The sequence below is a fragment of the Anser cygnoides genome, chromosome 4, assembly GCF_040182565.1.
Source record: "Anser cygnoides isolate HZ-2024a breed goose chromosome 4, Taihu_goose_T2T_genome, whole genome shotgun sequence".
Classification (NCBI taxonomy): domain Eukaryota; kingdom Metazoa; phylum Chordata; class Aves; order Anseriformes; family Anatidae; genus Anser; species Anser cygnoides.
Window position 1 is genome coordinate 9743335 of NC_089876.1, and position 23288 is coordinate 9766622.

General features: G+C 38.3%; 1 protein-coding gene across 1 annotated transcript; it reads right to left on the reverse strand.

Annotated features, from left to right (window-relative positions):
- Positions 1 to 229: 229 nt before the first annotated feature.
- Positions 230 to 23175, reverse strand: NOP14 (NOP14 nucleolar protein). The gene is made up of 18 exons (XM_013178893.3): positions 22722 to 23175; positions 20486 to 20620; positions 19097 to 19238; positions 18383 to 18525; positions 17831 to 17968; positions 16201 to 16323; positions 14844 to 14975; positions 13208 to 13544; positions 11776 to 11906; positions 11436 to 11521; positions 9832 to 9967; positions 7923 to 8024; positions 7146 to 7299; positions 4253 to 4412; positions 3390 to 3537; positions 2300 to 2418; positions 889 to 1044; positions 230 to 541 (listed from the first exon to the last, which is right to left on the reverse strand). Exons 1-18 carry the CDS (start codon positions 22917 to 22919, stop codon positions 442 to 444), a joined length of 2640 nt encoding a protein of 879 aa, XP_013034347.2. The 5' UTR covers positions 22920 to 23175; the 3' UTR covers positions 230 to 441.
- Between the last annotated feature and the right edge of the window lie 113 nt (positions 23176 to 23288).

Sequence of the window (23288 nt, forward strand, 5' to 3'; positions counted from 1 at the left end):
AAACCAAGAATTAGAATATCCCAATGCTACAGACTAATTAAAATGTTACCGCTGAAGTTACAGGTATACTACCAGTACCTGAGCTGCTTGCAGTTATTATTAAAGAAATACCAAGGATTTTTGCTGTACATTTCTTTTTTGTTCAAAATAGTCTAAAACTTGTTTACACACTCTTGAGAATTCTAATTATTTATCCAAATATACTGTTGCTAAAATAAACAGAAGCATACCACATACAAAAATGTTATTTTATTTTTTTTCTTACGAAAACCTGTGGATTTATCCAATAAGCAGGTTCACTTTTTCAGACAGATCTGATGATGTTGTTTTCCTCAAAAGGAATACGTCCAACAAATGCAATTAAAATCTGTGCAAAAGCCATAGAATTGGGTCATTTTATACATCAGTAAAACCAAACTTTCTGTCCTTAGATAGTCCCAATTAATTCTTCATTTTTTTCCTTCTCATTGCTTTCCATTCACCCTCCTGTGTAGCAAGGCTACTAAGAAGCTCTTTCACTTTTCTCTTTCTGGCTGAATCTCTGTAAAGCAAACAATAAACATGTTAAATATTTCAGGGAGATTATATTAGGGAAAATAAGTAAGTACATTTAGACTGTAATCATTAATTTATAAAAAGCCCCACAAATCTTAAATTTCACTGACATACACTTTACATAACAACTTTCTGCATATTCTTAACTAGCGAAATGAAACTGCAAAGTTGAAAGTTAATATAATCTCTAACAAAAATACCTGTTTTCCCTAAATTGTCAACTTTTATTTATTTAAAGTTTTGTATTGATCGTTCTTGTTGGTCTCATCACACAGCTAAGAAATGGACAGAAGAACAACTCTTAAACTGGTGCTGAAGAAAAGGCTACATTACCTCTCCATGATTTCTGAAAGTTGCATTCTAGCCAGGAACTGGTTATCCTTCCGAATCTCACGAACAGCTCCCTTAAATTCACGTTTATGCTTGTGAATCAACCGCTTTCTTTCTTGCTCCTTCTTGTTGCCTCCCTGCTTTCTTCCAAACTCTAAACTGAAATGAAAATGTGTATATGTGAGCACAGAACACCTTACCAAAAAGGACTTCATGTATATAAGGAGTGAATTTTTGTCCAAACACTAACGGTATTTTTATTCCTGCGTATTATGTAATCGACTTGCAAAATAAGGAGCTGCCTCAGTGAAAATACTGGAAAAACGCTCACCAGACTTTCTAACCGCATGTCATCATCATACAGATGACGAGCAGATAACATTTTCCAGAAAACAGATACGCTTCAATCCCCCCCATATGTAGCCTGCATTTTGTTAAGACTGAAAAGCTAACGCAGATAAATAAAAGATGTCTGGAGAAAGATGGAATCTCCCAATGTATCTTAAGTTTTTGCAGACTTCCTCTACAGATGAATTCTGAAGAAACGGTCTCATCATTTAACTTGGTGATAAATGTGTATGGCAGAGGAAAGCTGTCCTCTTCAATTAGCAGAATAAGTAAGACGCAGTTATGCCCTTGTAGATAACAAACAGGCCTAAATGAGTCAGCAGCCAATATAAGGCAGACTTCCTGAATCAGAACACAGTTCTATTATCTACAAAAGGAAATTAGTGTTATTTAAATTTAATTCCAAACCAGAATAGAAAAGTGCACACGATCACTGTAAGGTCTATAAAAAGAAAAAAGCTCCATGTTTTTTGTCATTGCTACTGTTGAAAGGTAGAAAATTGCTCCTGAATGAGGAATGGGGCAATCGAGTATGCCTAAAGGAATGCTTAATCTGACACATTATTTGTTATGTTCCATGATACAGAGTACAGGAATATTTTGCCTGATCTACTGCACCAGTGAAACAGCCCTCAAAATTTCACCACCCATCTTTACCTTTATATACTTCAGCATGATTTTTATGAACAACTCACTATTGTTCTTGAGACTGAAATGCTTTTACAGAGCACATGGTAAAACATCAGATAATAACAACCCCTTCTCAACTGGAAATTTATTAATTTTTAACTGATTATATGGGCAAGAGCTGATTTCCAGTGCTAGTTTTTCCTCTCAAGATAATCTTTGCTCTATTTCTTAGAATTCCTCCTTTCTTCTTCTTTCCCTTCCTACCACCCAAGTAGCTGGTCCTTTGCAGTTTGTGCATAAAATGCAACAAAGAAACAGTTAGCTGGTTTATGTCCTGTTTTCCAAATCTGTTTAGTCTACTGAAAATCTCAATGTTTACATACACTTTTTCTTTCGCATACACTTTTTCTTTTGCACTAAGCATTGCTTTACTTACACTTTCACAATCTTAGGCGTATACTGTTTCAATGGCACTGGCTTCTTTTTCTCACAGACCAATGGAGTATAGTGCTTTGCTTTGTTCTCTAGCTCTTTCAGAGCACCGTGATACCATTCCTGAAAACGCAAATCAATTTACAACTTTGAAAGTGTTTCAGAGACACCATAATTCACAACTTATGGTAAATTTAATTAAAAGTAATGTCCTCCCCACACGTTCTTTTTCCAAGTAAAATTATTGCTTTTCTTTAGGACATTGCTAACACTGAAATGCTGTAATCCTTCCAGGCTGGATAATTTTTAAACACTTCAGCAATTCTATTAAGATGGTAACATGGACAATAAGAAAGGTCTGCAAACAGTTTCACCTAACAGAGGAATAAGCAAGACTAAAGCCAGTTAAATTCAAGTGCCTGCCTTTCAGAGTCATTCTAAGGATGACTGTTAATTTTATTTTGATGATAAAAAAATAGGCCATTTTGCATCACCTATATTACAAAATCTTGTTCTCTAAGGACATTTCATGATGCCTCTTTGAGGAGAGGCCAATTCTGTTATATCCAGAAAAGACGGATTAAAAAGTATACTTCAAACTCATTGTTAGACAAATAAAAACTGACCTCACTTAAGTGAGGTAGCTGACCAGGTATATTTAGTTTATTTTTTCTGAGACAGTTACAAATACTATCTCATCATCTTGGTACATGTATTGGTTGTAGTAAGGTCTTACATCCTCATTACAAAAGTACAGGAGCAACTGGATGACCAGACTACTAGTCTTATAAATTAAGCCACAGAATGCTACATTATTACAGCTCAAGGTGCTGTTCTCCTCAATTAGAGGGATAAGATATACAATGAAAAAGATACTTTCTTAATATTCTCCACTCTTCTTTGGTTTCTCCGAAGAAACATCATTATGATTTCTGAAGAACAATTAAGGCAAATGCTTGACCCTTGTGAACATCTCACTGATGCTTATACTTTTTGTTGTTGTCGTTTAACCACAGATGAAGATCACTGAATTTATTAATGAACCAATCAAACCAATTATGTCATTCTTAATTTCATTCTTAAGGAACACATACCTGCATTTTTTCAGGATATTCATTCACTGGCACATGTTGTGTAAGAAGTATTTTGACAGGATGCATTATTTCATGGAATGATGGTAAAGACTCATACAGAACTGCACATCTTTTAATGAGATCAAAACACAGGGCTAGACACGATAACCTGTTGATGTACAAAAGAATACAAACATTTCACTTGTAAAAATTGCACTGGATTTTCCAATAAAATTAATCAAAGCAATTAAACTTGGCAGCATTATCAGTGTCTACTATTAAGACTGCCTGACCCAGCCAGTTACAAGGCTGTTTCTGGTTGTCAATTCAGACTAAAATTTCACTTTTACTGCAAGCAAATACCCAAGAAATCCATTAGCAACAGATCTTTATGTCAGCACACAGAGCACAGCCAATGCTGTGTCTGCTGCTTGAGTAACAGGTTTTTATACTGGTTCTAGAAGTGTCACACTTCAAAACAGAATTAGTAATTTTTCTTTTTAAACTTTGCAACAAAATCCTTACTTATCCCTGAAGTAAGTTATGGTATAACAGATGCACAAATTAAAAAAAAAAAGTCAGATGTGCTTAATGAACATATTTAATTGTAGTCTTTTCTAACTTTAGGATTTGATTACTTCAGTGTCTCTTCTAACATGATATTTGTATGTAAATACAGTATTTGCTTCAGAAGAGCATGACGGTTCAAAGTACTGAGCATGTCCTCTGTCTCTGCATCATTTCATCAGTCCACAGCTGTACAGAAAAGGAATGGAAGGGCTGAGCACTCCAACGAATGCTCTGCGTAATGTTCTGACAGAAGATTAATATTTCCTATGCATAAAAATAAAGCAGAACATCTCACTGCTCTTACTCTTACATACCTGATATGATTCATTTCTGTTCTGCTGGCTTCCTTTAATCTATTCACAATACTCAACGGCAAATTTTGCTTCTGCCAACTTTCCAAATCCTTCTTATCACACACCAAAAGCAGTTCTAAATTTTTCCCCATTGGTGTGAACGGATGCACTACAGTATAGCCTAAAAACCAAGAATAATAATCATAAACAAATCAATTCTCAGCATTACGTCTGAAGACGTTTTTTAATCATGCTGCCTTAAAACAAAACAAACAAACAAAAACCACCTTTATCAGACAAGGCTTTTCTAAAATAATGGACCACAGGCACAATCCCAAGTACGTACGGGGAGAGAGAAGACTAGAGAAGATGCCTGCCCTGTGGGGAACAGGATGGACAGTTAAACTGCCAGTGAGGGTGAAGCACTGGATATGCTTAAGAGGAAAAGGCAAGGGAACAGGACTTCCCATTGGAGTTACGAGTAGAAGGCTTTGACCAGAAAGTGGGCAAGCAGCAGAGCGAGCATGAGAAGGGAAAGCTCCCAGTTACTGCACAGCACTGAGCCTCTCCAGTGACCTCTCGGCAGGGACCCTCAGATGCATGCTGTAAAGTCCCCTCCCACTCCAGCTAAGCAGTTTTAAGATGTGAAGTAAATGCACAATACACACTGGGGCTGGCAATACAGAAAAGACTTCAGAATCATTGTGCTAAATAAGCTGATCTGTGCAAATGGCACTTGCAGACTGATGTGAAAGAAGCATTTGTGGAGTTTCATGTTTAAGGTAGAGAATAATTTGCAGTCCCTGTGCTGGAGGTTTTTTTTTCCCTTAAGTCCAGCAAGCTTACGGTTGAACTTATTTCAAAACTTTATTTTATTATCAGCTTTATTTGTGAGAGGACAGCATCTTTCATTAACACTTCCATTAGCTGAGGCTATCAACAAAGACAATTCTTTCCCACTCCCTCCCCCTTCAGCTTTTCTACTTTCTAAGTCTAAACCAGGTCAAAACCTGTACTTCAGTCTTTTACGAAGTTGTATTCTCTATCGTTTCTCCATGTGAGAAATTCTCCATGTGAGAAATGGCCAAACTTGCAAAATGAAATCAGAAAGAGTTCTATTTGCTAATGTTACTTATTGTCAAAATTGAACCCAAAGAAATTTGTGGTGTGATAGTATATCAGCATTCCAGAGAACTAGCTGTCAGCTCATTTTAAAATAGTCTGTGACGATGGCAAAACCATCACATTTATCAGCAACAGTTCCACCACAGATACTTAAAATCCATCGATTGGATTTTAAGTAACTTTAAAACATCAATATTGATTGAAAAACTCTCAGAAAGAGAATGCTATGCCTCTAGCATATCTTTTATTGTGCTTTTCCTCACTGCTAACAGAAACCAACACCATGCAGATTTAAGTAGTGCAAAAACATTAGCAGAAATACAAAAGAAGTTAACAAAAAATAGTTAAATCATCAACCACCCCTAAATATTTTTAAGTAGTTCATCTGACTTAGAAAATGCTGTATTTTAACTGCACCCAAAACCTTTATAGAGCATATATTCCTAAGAGGGTAAACAAAGGATAAAATACTTTAAGTGCTGTGTAATGCACCCACTCTGTAACCTCTTCCCACCTCTTTCTGAGAGTTCAGCTGTCGGTGTTCTGAGAATCCAGGGCTTTAGCTCTGATGCAGCCCAGCTGTGTAACTTTGGCTCACACTTCAGAGGAAACGGCTAAGCTGTGAGAAAGAGCTGGGTGAGTCTGCAGGGTACAGCCACACAAGATAATAAAGGTGAAACTGCAGCACTAAGCTTCTTGAGAAACTGATTGTTAGTAGCTCAAGAATTCACAAAAAGAAAAGACTGTCAGCATGGAAGGGCATGAAAATCCTAAAGCAGAAAAAAAGGGAGCTGCAAGACAGCTTAGTACCACTGAAGACATACTGGAATGCTGCAGCAACAGAAGCTGAACCTTCCTCACCTAACTGATGACTACCCTAAGCACAAAGATTTCAGGTGATGAGCACAGTAATATTTTGCCTGTAGTTCATTAAATCCCAGATGTCTTCTGCGAGGATTTGCCGACAAATCATTGAATTTTTCACTTGAGAATATCCTGCCTACAGTCTCCTCATGCATGCTGACACTCAAGAGTGACCCAGGGATACTAGCACATGAATTAGTTACTACGCTCTGACAAAGCTTTTCTAAGTGAATTTTTGTCACTAACCTTTTCAGTAAGAAGCGTCAGATCTAGAATAACTTTAAAGCTTGAAATGAGTCGCCACAGGAAAAAAAATCATAGAAAGACAAAGACTGGCAATTAAAATCATTCGCTAGCATATGGATCCCATTGAAAAGACAGCTTCATTCTCACTGTTGTCTGCACAGACTGCTAAGTTTGCAGTTATGTTACAGCACAGCCTAATCCTCTGCTTGGGGGGATAGCTGCCTTCTGTTAAACTACAACAAATCCTTGTCAAACACATAAAAAGGAAAAATACCAACTCAGTGTTATATTTCTCTCATTTATCTGTGTGATAAGGCTATTAGTGGATAAGGGAGGCTATTTGCAGGGTACTCACTGGGAATCCCATAGGAACTGCGAATTTTAAGTGCAGTCCAATCACACAGACTACTTAGAACAACAATATTGCCAAAATACTGCACTCTGGGCAATGCTACTTTATTTCCCATACTAACTTCAGTTCTTTCTTTCCTACCAACATTAGAGAATCTCATTCATAACAATATGTCTGAGAATCAAAGTTGTGGATGGCCAACCTAGCAGATGATTTTGGTCTTTTGTTCAAAATACTAAACTCAGTGTGAAAGATAATTATTTAAATTAAAAAAAAAAAAAAAACTAATATAAAAAATAATTAGTCATTTATTCTAAACAAACTCACCCTGGGCTTGCTTTTTAGGGAGCGATATGTGAAGTATTCCAACAAGAAAATTGATGAGTTCTGGTACAAATCTTCTGGAGAGAGAGATGTATTCCAGGAACAAACAGCATATAAATAAACCTTTAATAACATCTTGCAGCGTTGTGATGCGACACTATAAAAAAGAAGAAAAAAGCACATCATGTTAATTAGTAAATGTCTATCCATCACAAATATAGCATCTCCCGCAAAGTAGAAATATTTAATAAGTTGTACACATTTAAGATCTGTAAAATGACACCCTTTGGACTTAAATGAAAACATACTGGCTTTCCCTTTCACACATGAAAAAGTATGTGCAGAAATGAGCAGAAAGTCTGTCAGAAGAGGTTTAGCCACTAGAAGGTGCTAAATCACAAACAATAAGTTCTTTTTACTTGTTTGTTTCTGCTATCTGACCTGTTCATATATTTCAGTCCTACTTACGCCCGATATCCATTTCAGAAGTGAAAAAAAGAAACATCTGGCTGAAAGCAACTTGGGTCTGTGACAGTAACAGAACTAGCTCAAGACTTTCAAAGCATATAAACAGGACATTTGAATAGAAAAATTAGGACGTATTTTAACTGCACTGCAATGCACTGTGCTAGATAAGATTTTAAGGAAAATGAACGCTGACGATTTTTAAGTACAGATCTCTCTTAAGTAGGACCAATTGCAATATAACTTATAACTTATAGTTGGGGTCCTAGGAAGAAACAAGGAACAATATGCTGAGATTCAACATCACAAACATACCTTAGTAAGTAGCTGACTCATGTATATAAAAGCAGGAGTTACAACTGGATGCCAGAAGTCAGATGTTGGAAACAGTAGAGATGTAATTTTCAAATAAATAAGCTGACGGTATATAAAACAGAGTAAAAAGGCAAAATATAGTAAGACACAATTCCCAATTGATTTTACACATATCTAACTGTGATGTGTAAGTAACTGTCATGTAGTAGTCTAAAAACACTAAGACATACATCATTGAGAAACCTGATATGATATACAACCTACTTACTGAGACGACTGTTTAAGTTTCATGAGAAAATGGACTATCCATTATATGCCTAACACTGCGTTAGTTCAATGAGGCAGCTGGAGGAGCAACCAAGAACTATGCCCACCACGCTGACCATTTATTCCATGAGGAAATGTGATAAAGTTCTGCCCACCACAACCACACACTCTCATCTCACATAAAGAAACGAACCAGTGGCCACAGAAGACCTGTGACAAATTTCAACAGGTCCTCAGCACAGACAATTAAGCAACCAGGATCCTCAGGCACTAGCAGGTAACAAGTAACAAACACATCCAAGAGAACTAACCAGCAATTATGTACACTCCTACTAAAGGGAATGTCAGAGAGCTGTGAGTGACTGCACCTGTCGTGACTACAAGAATCTTAAACATCAGCTGCAGGGTAATTCTATAAATGGATCTAAGTGGACATTTACACAGTAAGCTAGACACAAGTCAAGTTTTATTGTTTCAGCTCTGTTTTCCTCTATGAAGTTTCTGTTGTAAATAAATATTCTCCTGAACTGTTTAGTTACTGAACACCCCTGATCAAATTAGATTAACTGTAGCCATGTGTAAAGTCTACTAAGGCAACTGGTCTAAGGAACCTTCATTCAAACAAGTGCTTTGGCAACAAGACAGTGATGTAACTCTACCCTAAAACTCAAAGATGGCTTGAAACCTCAAAAGGCCACTGAATGGGATGAAACTCAACAGTGCCAATGGTGTCTGAAGGGTGACAGTGACAAAATAAAAAATTACAAGCTCTCTACAACACGTTTCCTGCAAAATGTAAAACATCCTGAATAAAGACTCTTCAAAAAAGAACTCAATATAAATGTTGTCCAAGCTGTAAGAACCAAGTCAGCCAAGCAAATCCTTCAGTCTATTTTCTTTCAATACCCTAATATTCCATTAGGCAGCATTTCTCTCCCAGCTTGATGAAACAAAACCAAGTAACTTCCTTAGGATTACTAACTTATGGTGGGTCTTTGAAACATTTTAATAATCAAATACTCATTTTCCATATGCTCCACTTGTCAATTCCCTAACAGCCGTTTACCTAGACACTGAAAAAGGAGTGTGTTCAAATTTAGCATGGCCACTGAAATTTTGAAATATTACTAATACAAGATGGAAAGGTCAGTCCTTTCGCTTGGAGTCATCAATTTAGCATCACTCATATCAATAGTACTAAACGTCGTATTTTATATCCAAACATTATTTCCCTGTTATTCTTGTGAACCTAGGAGACAGTGAACTCCTATGGAACACTTTTTAAATATTTGCACTTAACATAATTAAAGAAATCAGGACATAACTGACATCACTTTTTCCTAGAAATACCCATTGAAATGCCATCAGGAAAACAAAGAATGTTCTGCTACGTAAACCGGAGCAGCAATTTTAAGATCTTTTCCCTTTATTAACATTGCTAAGTCACATTTCCACTCTGCAGAACGTTTTGTTATCTGCAGAGAGGCAATTTAAAATGTAAGAAACCTAAAAAGGCACAGATGCTAATAACTTATTATATGCTTTGAAATGCAAAATTATATTTCCTATCATCTGGCATTTATTAGCATTTCTGTACTCATGTAAAGAGCAAGAGATTTTCTTAGCAGTAGGTGTTTGTTACCGTGTCTAAACCTGGAAACGTTGCACGGCCTTTGACTTCAATTGCTTCTTCCATGTCATGCGCGGCGTCTCGAAGGACAAACTTCATACTGCCACCGGCTGCCTCAGGAAACATCTGGCAGAGATTGTATAACGGCCTATTAACAAGAAATCTAAGTCATGATCAAGTTACACCACTGATCTTAACTAAAAATCTGATCTCTGATTTGGTGGTTTCTAAATCTTAAATAAAAAATTAAGAAATTAAAAACTTTAAAATACACTCTCAAATCATTTGATACGATCAAAGCGTATCTTTCTGAATCGCCTAACTCTTCATTTTACTGTACAAAGGTAAACTGGCACATAATACTAGGCAGCTCTCTACTCAAAATACTCTCAGACAATGAAAAGCACTTAAAAAGGCAGCAATGTAAATGAGAGAAAAAAAATACCCACAAAGTTAGGCCAGTTGCTGGCCCGTGGACACTGCCTACAGGGAGATGCAGGCAGGAGCCTGCATCTGCTTTTCAGTATTTTCATTTAAAATGATTGTAGTGATATTAATAAATCCCTATTCTATAAAGCAATCAAAATGTGTTTAGACATTTTTACAAAGGCACAGCATGTGTGACTATCAGCAGGTTAGTGCTCTTGCTGATGATTGCAACAGAGCAATGCATGTTAAAGCTGCACAAAACAGATTTTTAAAAACTATTTCATATAGATATATAACACACATATAATACACGTTTTTTATTTCATGCTGTGTACAAATAATTCATTGAAAGAAAGTTGTCTAGCCTGCAAAGTCTAGCTAGGAATAACAGACTAGTTTTGGGTGGAAGGGAACTTTGGAGATCATCTTGAGGAAACCCCTGCTCCAAGCATGGCTAACTTCAAAGCTGCCCCAGGTTGCTTGCAGTTTTGTTGAGTTTTGTGAATCTTCAAGGGTGGAGATTCTACAGCCTCTCTGGGAAACCTGTTCTGACATCCAACACCCTTGTTGTGAAGGATTTTTCCTTCCATCTAATTGGAATTTCCCTTGTTGCAACTTGTGTCCATTGACCCTCATACTTTGCTGAATACCCCTGAGACAAATTTGAGTCTCTTTGTCCATTACATGTTTGAAGACAACAATGCCAAATTGACTAATTCCTGCAAAATGCTTCTTTGGAACATTTACATGGGCTTGCTTTAACACTCTTTATTTCCATTTTCATCTAGTTCCAAACCTGAGTGAATTACAGAATGGAAGCCCATGTAAGGTTGCACGGGCAACAGCGCACTGTCATTGCAAAGCTTCAAGTCCTTGATCAGCAATATAAATAACTTCATATATAGAAGTTTGCATGCACACATGGTATATCATTTATTTACTAACCGTGAAAAACATTTTACAGATCAAAAATTAATAAAAATCAAGAATTTGAAAATGTCTTGGTACAATTAATAGCTCAAAGAATATGTGAAGCAGAGTTAAACCACTAAAAAGCCAGAGAATCGCCAGTTGCCTACAATCCCAAGAGAACTATTTGAAAAAAAATACATTCAAAATGCCTCACCCTATGCAGCTTTTCTCCTAAAGCCATAATGTAGCAAAAGTCAACAGGATTTACTACTTACAGGATGAGTTTGTCAATTGCTTTGAGGTCTGGTAAATCCAGGTTTGCTAACTCCCCAATATAGTCCAAAAGGAAGCCAAACAGTTTCTGCAAGAAGCACAGCATGTTACACATCATCAATGTTCTTTCACTGCAGGTATTTTTTAACAGCATAGAAAAACAGTGATACCAAAGTCAGAAAAGAAACACACGGTACATTGATTCTACTGCTATCCACAACACAGGAGCATATATATTTTATACTGCTTCCCGAATACTTACTAAAACTTACGCAGGAATTCAAAGCTAATTTCAAACCTTAAAATGCAAGACAAAACAAAACAAACAAACAAAAAACATACTTCCAACTTTGTTTTGTTTCCCACTGCAAGGCTTGGATGATTGCATTTCTGAATCCTTTCCAGAATAATAAGCTGTTGCTCTATTGTTCTTCCAGCCAATAAAGACTTAAATGTCTCATAGGATTCGGGAACTACAATGTAAAAACAAAAATTGACCAGACGAAACCTCAAACTTAGGATATTTAATTAAAGTGATCATCTAATAAATTTCCAATTTGAAAGTGTTACTTTTAGAAAAAAAGATACCATACAGTCTTTAAATAGTAACCTTTTAAACACTAATAACTTATCAATATGTGTGTAACATAACTTATGAACATAACTTAGAAAATAAGGTAAACATTTACCAACAATTAAGATTCAATTCATCCTGTATTTGCTGCTTGGGCTGAGCATAACGATGCTGACACCCACACAATGCATCAGAATTAAACTTAAGCATACATTCAACCATAAATTTGCCATACTGCAATTAGCTCCATGGTTAATTCACATCTAACTAACTTTGGTATGAAAGGATATTAAAAAAGTAAGAAACTTGCCACTGATGGAAAACAATTGTACAAAAAAAAAAAAAAGACCTATTTCCAGTCTTCTGCATAAGTTAACGTGCTATAAAGCATCCTAACTGGTTCCGTTTTTTGAGTTATTTTAATGTGACTATTTTCTGACTAAGACAAAATCTGAATGCTATTTAAAGGGTTTGTGTAATGTATTATCTCCTTTTGATGAAAAAAAACATGCATTTATGGAAGCTGTTTGAAAGATTGTTCAATCTTGTAATGGCTCATTTTGTTAGAGAAACCTAGACTAGGACAAGAGCTAGTTGTATTAGCTACTTAATGTTAATGAATGTTTTGTGTAGTGCTTGGAACAACCCTACCTCCTTCCTCCTAGGCACAGACCCAAAAAGAGTCAAATTTCAAGTGTCTCCATTTAAAAATACTGCAATGTTATATCACAAGGATTACACCTGAGAGTCCTGCTTCTCTAAGCATCTTCTCTGACGAAAATGCCAGTCCAAACACTAGAGAAGGAAACCTCTCCTCATGCAAATATAGATAACAGAATACTATTTAAGATTCCCTTATGCAAAACACTAGCATTTTGAACTGGATGCATTGCTGGCCTTCAGAAATGAGCACAGATCTTTCTGCTTTAACCCCCAATATGTATCTGTCAATTCTATGGCTGCTAGGAGCAGCAGAAACAGCTCTGGGGCAAAACAGATCCGTTTTCCACTGCTCACAGCATGATCAGTGCTAATCACTAGGAACAGGAGCTACTGACTCCTCTTGGAATAATAGGAGACGGTTACAAAGCAAAATGTCATAGATGAGCAGGAATATTTAAGATCCTGCAGGAGAGAGAAAGAGACTGGTTATAAAACCCCTAAAGACAATATGGATCTCTGGGTCCGTCCTTTGCTTACCAGCAAATGTATAAGGAAGCTCTGCTTTGGCAGCTTCCATTTTTGGATCCAGTCCCTCCATATTCTGTGACTCATCTCCAGTTGTCTCGTCTTTCTTCTCTTCTTTATTTCCTGCAGCTTCTTCTTCACTCTCAAGGTCAGATTCAAGATCAGAGTGGTTGTCTGCAGCAACATCCTCCTCATCTTCAGCAGCAGACTCTTCCTCACTTTGGTCATTCTCATTATCCTCCTTCCCACCTTCCTCTTCTTCCCCTTCCTCCTCCTCTTCCTCCCCCTCCTCCTCCTCCTGTTCTTTGTCCTCCTCTTCCTCTTCATTTTCAATATTGATTTTTCCATCCTGCCAGTAGAGAAAATAAGCCAGTTAAAACACTGATAAAGTAACAGCACTTTGCCAGAATCACCATGGAAAACTTTCATTAAAGGCTACCCTGACCAAGCAGCGAATGGCAGCCGTGCCAGCCAAGAAGGGATTTTAAGGAGAAAATGTGCATACAGGTATAAGAACAGTGGGGTATTTCCAAGGAGCTTAAAGAAACTTGAAGAGGTAATATCTGAGGACTAAAATAATCAGCAGGAAAGTAAAGAACACTAGCAGATGATATAAAAAATTTTTGAAGCATTCTTGGTTAGAAAATATATTTTTAAAATTACTTCTATGTATTAAAATAGTATATCAGATAAATAATTGTTCTCATCCTGATTTTCTTAATTATCAATTTAAATTCACATCCACAATTTGCGTTCTGTGCTTTGAGGACAACAGCAATTCCCTTGCTACTCACATGTAAGAAAAGGATCAGTATGTGCACATGTGCACCACAGCCAGGGTGACTCTTACATCAGCTTTAAGGTTGTATTTGCTCTGCCACCTTTATCAGAGCAACTTCACAAGGAAAGGGTTCTTTCAGAAACTCACTCATTCTCAGGCTGAAATTCTGTGAAAACTGCACTGAATATAGTGCAAATTAAAAAATAAAAAAAGGCTAGAAGGGCCTACAAGGACTAAGGCCCTCTCTTCAGCCCAGAAGCCTTCTAACAGTGTTGAAGGGTACTTTGATAACAGCAGTATAGAGGGAAACGACTACTCCCCTCTCCTCCCCTCTACTCAGCACTTCTATAACCATATAGAATACAGCGTCCAGTTTTTCGGCCTTCAAATACAAGAAAGGTATTTATAAACTTCTGCAAGTTCAGCAAAAAGCCACCAAGATCATCACGGGGCTGGAGAACCCACACTTTGAGGAGAGGCTGAGGAACCCAGGCTTGTTCAGCCTGGAACCAAACAACAGTCTTCCAGTTCCTACAAGGGAGGTCACTGAAAAGGCAGACCAGAGGCCTTCACTGCAGTACATGGTGGAAGAAGGAGAAGCAACAGAAACAAGAAAGGTTCAAACTGATGATACAAAGAGAAACTTTTTCACAGTAAGGACCATCAGGCTGTCCACAAAGATCATGCAGCCTCTGTTCCTGGAGATTTTCAAGACAAGACTGGGTAAAGCCCTGAGCAACCTGGTGATTTCATAGCTGACCCTGCTTTGAGCAGGAAGTTGGACCAGAGTTCTCCAGAGGTCACTTCCAAACTAATTTTGCTACCTTCATTTCAGAATTCTGAAAAAAACGAAATTTCAAATCTTACCTTGTAAGACAATAAACGTCTGTCATCTTTGTCCAGGATAAACCCATCGGCTAGATCATCAGCTGACACGTGGCTGGGTTTCTTTTTAGTCTCTTGTTCATCTATTCCACGCATTCGACGTAGCCGATCTGCCTGTGTTTTAAAAGAAATACAATACACAGATGTGAGCCATCTACATGAATCATGTCATTACACCAGAAGGGAAGCTCCCTCAAATTCTACAGCTAAGAAAATCAGAGGAAGAAAACTAGCATTCTCCAACTACCCAATGAAAAGAAAAAGCAGTGACTTGACATACTACGGGCAAAAGCTGATGATACCTTATTTTTGTTGCAGAGTACGATCTCATAGCCTAATCCAATAATGTAAGTGATAACACACACTTGGAAGGGTTTAAATTGGGTTTACAAAAGCATTATGTTCTCACATTTTATTTATTCTTTATCTGCTTGGTTTATGAGACAATGCATCATTACTACATAAGCTTCTAAAAGCAGTTTATGATTCTGCAGTGTTTATCTGTTTCCCCTATGTGCAACAAGTTTGCAGTAAACACAATCATGTCTTAGGATTTTAACGTTACACTGAATTTGTAAATAGACTCAATGGGCAGTATCTGAAACATCGATTTTCAAAAGCATTTCTGCCTACAGAACCTGCCTTCTGTCTGCTACAGAATCTGCCTTCTGTCTGATGGACAGCTAGACTGTCCGTCAAACAACAAGACAAGAACAGAAAAGAAAAAAATCTTCCTGTTCTGCTGTTAGCTACTGAGCTTTCTGAGGTAACATGAAGGTATCACATGCCTACAGTTTTAAATGTGTCCCTAGTATCCCAAAAGAAAAAGGAGAGAAACGTTTCTTGACTAATTCACTCTTTCTAAAGGACTCAGAGCTCCACGTGGCAGAAGCAGCATGCAGCATTTCCCAAGAGAACCCTATTCCTATGCAAAGCAAAGCTGTACACATGCTACCACTGGGAGACTTGCGACACCAGAAGAAAGCAGAAAGTGACTTGGCCGTGCAGTAATTCAACTTCTGTGCAACAAGATATTTCCCCTTTCTGAAGTGCACCTCAATTCTGAATAATTTAAAACATTTATAGGCAAAGTGATACTGTATTTTTATTGAAGAAATGTCAACTCATTTCATAAACCTCACTAGTCATGTACTAAGTTCTATGTTTTTTTTCTTTTATATCAGATTGCAAACGAAACACAAACAGAGATTTCCTGAATTCGCCCTCTGACGAATTGCAGTTTAGTACAGCCGCTTTCAATCTAAGGTCAAGCAATGAATGTAAGTGGTCACTCCCAAAAGACAGGTTACAAAACAATCTAAAGCCATAAATGGTGTACCTCGAGCTTCTGGAGTCGCGCCTGCTCCTCTTTTGCCAATTCTTCTTCTGTCTTCATCCTTTCTGAAGGTTTTGCTTTCATCTCGAATCCAAGTTCTCGAACAATCATATCATATTCATCAGGCTAAAGAAATATTTATATAGTTGTTTATTATCTTAGTTTTATTATTCTGCTTTGCAGCCACCCCTCTGCCAGACATAACAACTAAAAAGACCTTTACGAAATAAGGCAAAGACCATGTCCAGAGAAAGCCACAAGAACATTCAACTCAGTATTAACATAAGGAACAGAACGAATGATTGGACAGAAACTCTCCCTGAATTCCCCTCCATTTAAGTTACTCACAACTGAAAAATGTACAAATAGTATCATAAATGACAACTGGTTTACTTATTAAATGAAAAACTTCAAATATCTTTATTAATAAAACACCATTTTCTCAAAGAGCAACTCAAATTAATAAATTCATAGTTTACATTTCTCTTTATAAATACTGTCAGACATGAGCTAAGTCTCTGCCATCTTATTAGTTACACAGATGTCTACCTCAAAGAAGACAAAAAGGGATGCTGATACTCAGTAACGCTTAAGCAGCGTACATGGCAGAACAGTTACTAGCAGAGATCGTACTGGACTTATGAATACAGACGTCCTGACAGATGTTTAAATCTCTAAACCATACAGTGGTATACACTAAAATTCAGTTCTACTAATTTTTCTTCCTATGTGCCTCTAGATGACTTTCTTCTATTCAACGTTAATATTATAGAGCATTACCAATTCACACTCCGCATCTCTCAATGTCAAATTGAGATTCATATGAAGCAAGGGAATCTAATTTTCCTTTTCAGCAAAGTACACTGACAAATTTTTTTGTCTAGGATATCACATTACCAACATACTGGAGTATTCAGCATATTACGAAGCATCTCAAAAATCAATACATCAAAATACAACCTTTTGATCCAGTATATTCTGTTCATTATTTACAATCAATTTTAACGTAAGATCAGTTCAGGAGTTCAATCTTCTGAAAAATGAATTCTACTGCCAGGGAACTAATAAAATATAATACAAAATGTGGACAAGAAAAAAAAAAACAGTGCAACACATTACAGTGCCTATTCTTAAATTTAAAAGTTTATTTCTCTTAGGATAATTTATCACTAACAGAAAAAGTTTTGAGGCCATAACAAATTTATTCATTAGGTTAATATTTAAATTCCTTTTTTGTAAAGGCAGTACCCAAATCACAACAAGGAAAATTTTGTTGTCAAATCAAAGTTGTTTTATCCAATAAACACCGCAAAGGCATTCAGACTAAGTCAACATTCTCAACACTTTTTATTCTTCAGGAACATGTATTTGTCTTAAATATAACCTTCAGCTAACAGTGTTTGTTGTTCAACCTGCAACCTCTCTCACATTTAATATATAATAAAAAGCAACTGGTAATTGCAAAAAGATAAATCATAACCAAACTGTCTTAAAACCGTAAATTCCCTTAGTGTGAACAGCAGGCAACATTTTATTTTGTGAAGTTATGAACTTGGCCTTACACATCAGACACTAGGACAGTCAAAACTACAAGTTATTAGAACAATAGACAGTAATCTAGCCAAAACCTTACCTTGGGTTTTTCTACCTCTTTGTCCTTTCTTTCTGACTTGGGCGTTTTGCGAGCCATAAGGGTTTGGATTTCTTTCCAGTCATTGTCAAGCTTTTCTGTGAGTTCTAATGCACTTTCTCTCTGACTTTGCCTCACTTGCTAGAAAAATAAAACACAAACGCAGCAGTTACGTTCAGCTGAACATGACAAAGCATTTATAGCACAAAACCAAAATGCTGTCTCTAGCAAATAATTTCAAATACTTAATATTTTAAAGGTAAAAACTCTCTGTGGCAGAAGCAGTACAGTTATACTGAATGCCACACGGGCTGTATACAGAAAACAAGTTATTTAAGTCAAGAGGAGAGATTTGGAGATACAAAAGAATGGTAGATATCCAACGCATTTCCTAAAACTTCTTCAAGGGCAGATGGACTTTATGCAAGGATCTCAGACTCTTTTCCTCAACAGCTATCTACCTTGCTTTCCAAGCCACTATTTTACTCTGCAAAGACAGAGATCACAATGCCTTCTTAACCATGCATAATTTATACATTAGGGCTAAAAACTCACCTTTTCTTGTTTAGATTTGGCTATCAACTCTTCTATGAGTTCCTTTCTAGATTTAGGTTTTTCCTCCTCATCTTCCTGCCCACTTGATGCTTTTTTACGAAGGAGGCCTCCACCCCCTCCAAAGTGAGCAGCGGTTAACTCAGCTAGAAGAGAAAATAAATTGTGAATCCTTTTCAAATCCATACATCAGTGCTGATGCTGCTGGGACAATATCTCCCTATTACTTGAGAATGGGAGCAATTGAAAGAATTTAATCATCCATGTACTATTCTCATCCCTATAAACAGTCATACCAAGACAGAGATACTGGCCACATACCTCAGGCTGACAAACATCTTGTGTGAGATAGGAATATGTGTTTTTTCAACATCCAACTAGTATTTAGGTGCAGAGATGTAAGAAAGCAACTTAAACTTCAGATGCTACCCAACACCCTCTAAATATTGGTAAAAATTGGTATTGGTTAATGCTGAAAAGCCCACAGATTAAAGAAGCTTGCCAGGAAGGTTGTTCCAGCTCAACCTCTGCTAAGATCCAGACAGCTGTTCCATGTGTGGTTAAGAAGTAATCAAAACTGGCTTAAACTTCCCAGCCGATTACATAATACTCTTCCTCAGTGAAGGACAGTACAGAACAAATGATGAACACGTACCACCAACAAAAACAACAATGAAAAAAACATAGAGCAGTGGGATATTAGCCGACATGTCCTACCTGACAACGTTCCTCTTTCTTCTGTGTCACTATCACTATCCACAATATCATTAATTTTTTCAATTTCTGCCAAAGACTGGCCATAGTGAGTCAATTCTTCATCTTCATTAAGGTTATAGATATTTTTCTTTCCATAATTTTGCTAAGAATAGTAAAACAAACCAATTAAATAACAAAAGATTTCTAGCTTCAGGCAACAAATCAATAAAGACAGTACTTTCAACGCTAATTGACGAGATTCTTACTCCAGTTCTCCGCAGTTTTAAGAACACTACCAGATCAATCTTTTCATTCAAATACCTTAAACCTTAACCGAGGGAGCACGATGCATCTCATACTAATGTAGAAATGAAGTAACTCAGAAAACTTAAGGAAGCTTAAGTTTTATCTGTATACCATTAACATCAACGATTCAGTATCACATTTCTGACCTAATGAACCTGACTATAACCTACAGAGAGCACGACTAGACAATGATATTGCACTGCTCGATGTTCAACTCTGGAGACTGAGTATAATGAGGTGGAAATGCTGGTACTGCACATACACTTCACGTTACAGAATGACAGCAGGTTACAGAGTTCCTCTAGTCAGCAAATGAAATGGCCGTTCTCCAGCAGTTATAGTGGAATCTCAAATTGTACTTGATGGTGGTTGCCTTTTCCTAAATCAATTCCCGAATCATAACAAGTCTAGAACAAAGAAAACCAATCGATCAAATTAGAACTGGCTTTCTTCGTAGAACTGTAGAATGGTTTGGGTTGAAAGGGACCTTGAAGGCCACCCAGTTCCCACCCCCCTGCCATGGGCAGGGACACCTGCCTCTAGCCCAGGCTGCCCAAAGCCCCATCCAGCTTGGCCTTGGGCACTTCCAGGGATGGGGCATCCACAGCTTCTCTGGGCAGCCTGTGCCAGGGCCTCACCACCCTCTGAGTGAAGATTTTCCTCCTTATATCTAATCTAAATCTCCCCTCTTTTAAAGCCATTCCCCCTTATCCAATCACTGTACCCCCTGACAAAGAATCCCTCCCCAGCTTTCCTGTAGCCCCTTTTAGGTATTGGAAGGCTGCTCTAAGGTCTCCCCAGAGCCTTCTCTCCAGGCTGAACAACCCCAACTCCCCCAGCTGGTCTTCGTAGGAGAAATTCTTGCACATCAGTGCTCAAACGTCCTCAAATACATTTCTGCTTTAGAAAGTTGTCTTGCAAAACCAGAGAGATTTAATGGAAAATTCTGTATTCCCACAAACATGTTCTTTTTTTTTTTCCCTCTTAAGAGCTCCTAACATATAAATTATAAAATAGAAAGCATTAGCCTGCAAAACTCTCTGTTACGGGCAACCCTACCAACCTGATTTTTTTTTTTTCCAAATTCCCATTGCTATACTTTACCTGTCTTTCCAAAGTGAATCGTCTTATCATCTTTTCCTCTGGACTTATTTTAGTGTTATATTCACCAAAACGTTTATCCTTAAACACATTCGTCTTTTCTTTTTCTTTATATTCTTTCAGTAATGTTTGGGTACGCTAGAATAAAAAAAAGGAGATTAAATTAAAAAATGAAGAGAATAAATACTTCCAAAACCAAGGCAAGAAAGGCTCTATAGTATCCTGGCAATATCATCTAGATGATAAGAATGCAGTGAAAGAGAAGTGAAAACTGAACAATGAAAAGAGATGAGAAGTTCATACGACATACTCAAGAGTCATTAACTACCCTTACAAGCTGCCTAGAAGAAAACAAAACACTGTACACTGTACTTCATTTTGTCACATATAAAAACTGAGCTTTGCTTCTGGAGAATTCTAATTTCAATCTGAAGCTTAGTATAAGAGAATAACATATTAAAGAAAGTAACAAAACCCCAGTGCCAGCTGAACCTCTTCTGGTCTTGTCATCTAAGACATAAAAAATGAAGAAAAAACAAGAGGGTGCATACATCTAGTTCTCTGCTTTAGTGTTGAGCACAGGGAGGTTATGCATCAGAGAAGTAAAAGGAAGTTAGCAGACCTATATGAGCTTGCATGTGCCGCACTTCTGGCACAAGCATGAAGACAGGTTTACTTTTCAGTGCCAGTGATCTAATTCATTACAAACATTTGATTTACCCCACTATTGAAACCCGAAGACCTTCAAACGTGACATTAAACGCTATTAAATTGTCTCAAATCTAGACAAACGGTAATGAGGACTGAAAGCTAAAATATAATTTCATGCTGAAATTACTACATAGTTCCTGAAGGAAGAAAATACTGGCTGTGCTTAGATTCAAAAAATCCATGTTCATTTAGAACATGTTAACTGAATCTGATGGACAGGTATCTTTGCTACTGATAGTGCAATGAATTGCAAGCTACTGCAGTGAAAAGGCTGAGTTTCCTGCAACGGGTTTCTGCAGCCCCACTGAGTGTCCCGAACTCGCAGACACCCCCGTAACTGACAGCAGAAGCCAGGCTTCACTATGACAGTTCTACCTTCTGTTTACTTCCTACACAGAATACTTAAATGAGCAGCGTTAAAGTTGCATGATCAAGTCCATTAATGTATCTTAATACCTTGGATGTGGAAAAGCACCTTTGTTTATCAATTATTTGATATCCTCTCTCATTGATTACTTTTCTTCATAAAACTTTATTTAATGCATCACCTCCCACAATGCATGTAAAATGACAGTTTCTTTCTGCTGCACTATTTTTTAAAAGAACTTCTCTTTTCAGTACATGCTTCAAATTCCGTTTTGTTTTCATATCCAGATTCCATATCCATATCAGAGAGAATCTCAGGGACAAACTTTTATACTACAGTGTTTCAGTGTTAACAGAATCTACAGAAAATGTTACTTCTTTCCTGTTTTGTTTGCAGAGACAGATCAGAAACAGTTTCAGTGCTTCACTAAAGGATAGGGCAGATGGCTGGAATCGCAGATGCCTCGTATAAGACAATATTTCCCCTTGCGCAGCATGGATTTTGGTCAGGTAGCTAGTGATGCCAATAGAGAAAGAAGGGGAGAGTTTTAAAGGGATCATGGGTGGAAGACAAAAGATTTAATCTTCTGAAGTTGTATGAACACTCTGTTGAGATCAATGAGGACACAGCATTATTTTGCATCCTAACGTCCTTCCATAACATAACTATTTAACCACTGCCCAAAAAGCAATCAAGTTTTCCAAATCACTGGTAGTTTTTGCATGTCTACGCAGTTCCCACTGCAGTAAGGCCCTACTCCTCTTCCAGGCTTTCACTATTACAATAATATTGCACCATTAAGAAACTTAAAATCCTGCAGCATCTAAATCTGACCGAGATAACAAACACTTATAACTATCTGTTCCCTAGTCCACTGTTTGCATCCTGACCACACGTGCTGCTGTGTTCTGGTCCAGGGACATTTGAGAAGAGGCTCATTCCCACACACGTGATGAGGGCTTGCATCGATGAACCACGTGCAGTGCACTGGGGAGGGACATTTTGTCAGGCTCTCCATCGCCATCAGAGCAACGTGAGCAGAGATGAGGCAAGGTGAGGAACCACTTGTGCCACGCAGGGCGGATTTACCTCTCACCTCCAGGCCTATTGCCTCTCCATCACAGCTGCTGTCCTTCCTCCCCAGTTTTGACCCCCTCTTACCTTCTTGATGGCCTTGGAGCGCGAGACGCCGGGCAGCCCCACGTCGTTCTTGGTCTTCCTGCCCAGGATGTCGAACTTCTGCCTGTTGACCTTCACCTCGAAGGGGTTGCTCCTGACCATGGCCATGGCTGACTCCGCGGAACCCTTGCCCCGGGAGGGCGCGGAGGCCTTAGGCCTCCTTTTCGCTGCCTTCCCCATTCCCGGGCAGGAGGGGGCTCAGAGGGGACAAACAGATGGGCGGACAGACGGGCGGACAGACCCAGCAACCAAAATGGCGGCGGGGCAAAACCCCCCTCAGCCCTCCCAGCCGCCCCCCGCCCCGACCAAATCGCGCGAGACTTCCCCCGGAAATCCCGCGAGATGCCCGGTGCGGCGCGGCGCTGCGGAGGGAGCCGCGCGGTGACCGCGCTCCCGCACCCCGCGTGCCCCCAGCGCCAGCCACGCACCGGCGGCGGCCCCGCGAGTCTCGCGAGAGCTTCCCCCAAGCGTCGCGAGACTTGCCGCCCTTCTCCCCTCCCGCTTTGCGATGACCCACGGGGAGGCCGGGAGAGAGCCCCCGCGCGCACT

Coding starts and splice junctions, on each gene's coding strand:
- NOP14 (XM_013178893.3), bottom strand. CDS start 22,919: ATGGGGAAGGCAGCGAAAAGGAGGCCTAAGGCCTCCGCGCCCTCCCGG. Junction 19,239..20,485: donor GATTCACTTTGGAAAGACAG/GTAAAGTATAGC, acceptor TACTATTCTTAG/CAAAATTATGGAAAGAAAAA. Junction 16,324..17,830: donor AAGAGGTAGAAAAACCCAAG/GTAAGGTTTTGG, acceptor ATATTTCTTTAG/CCTGATGAATATGATATGAT.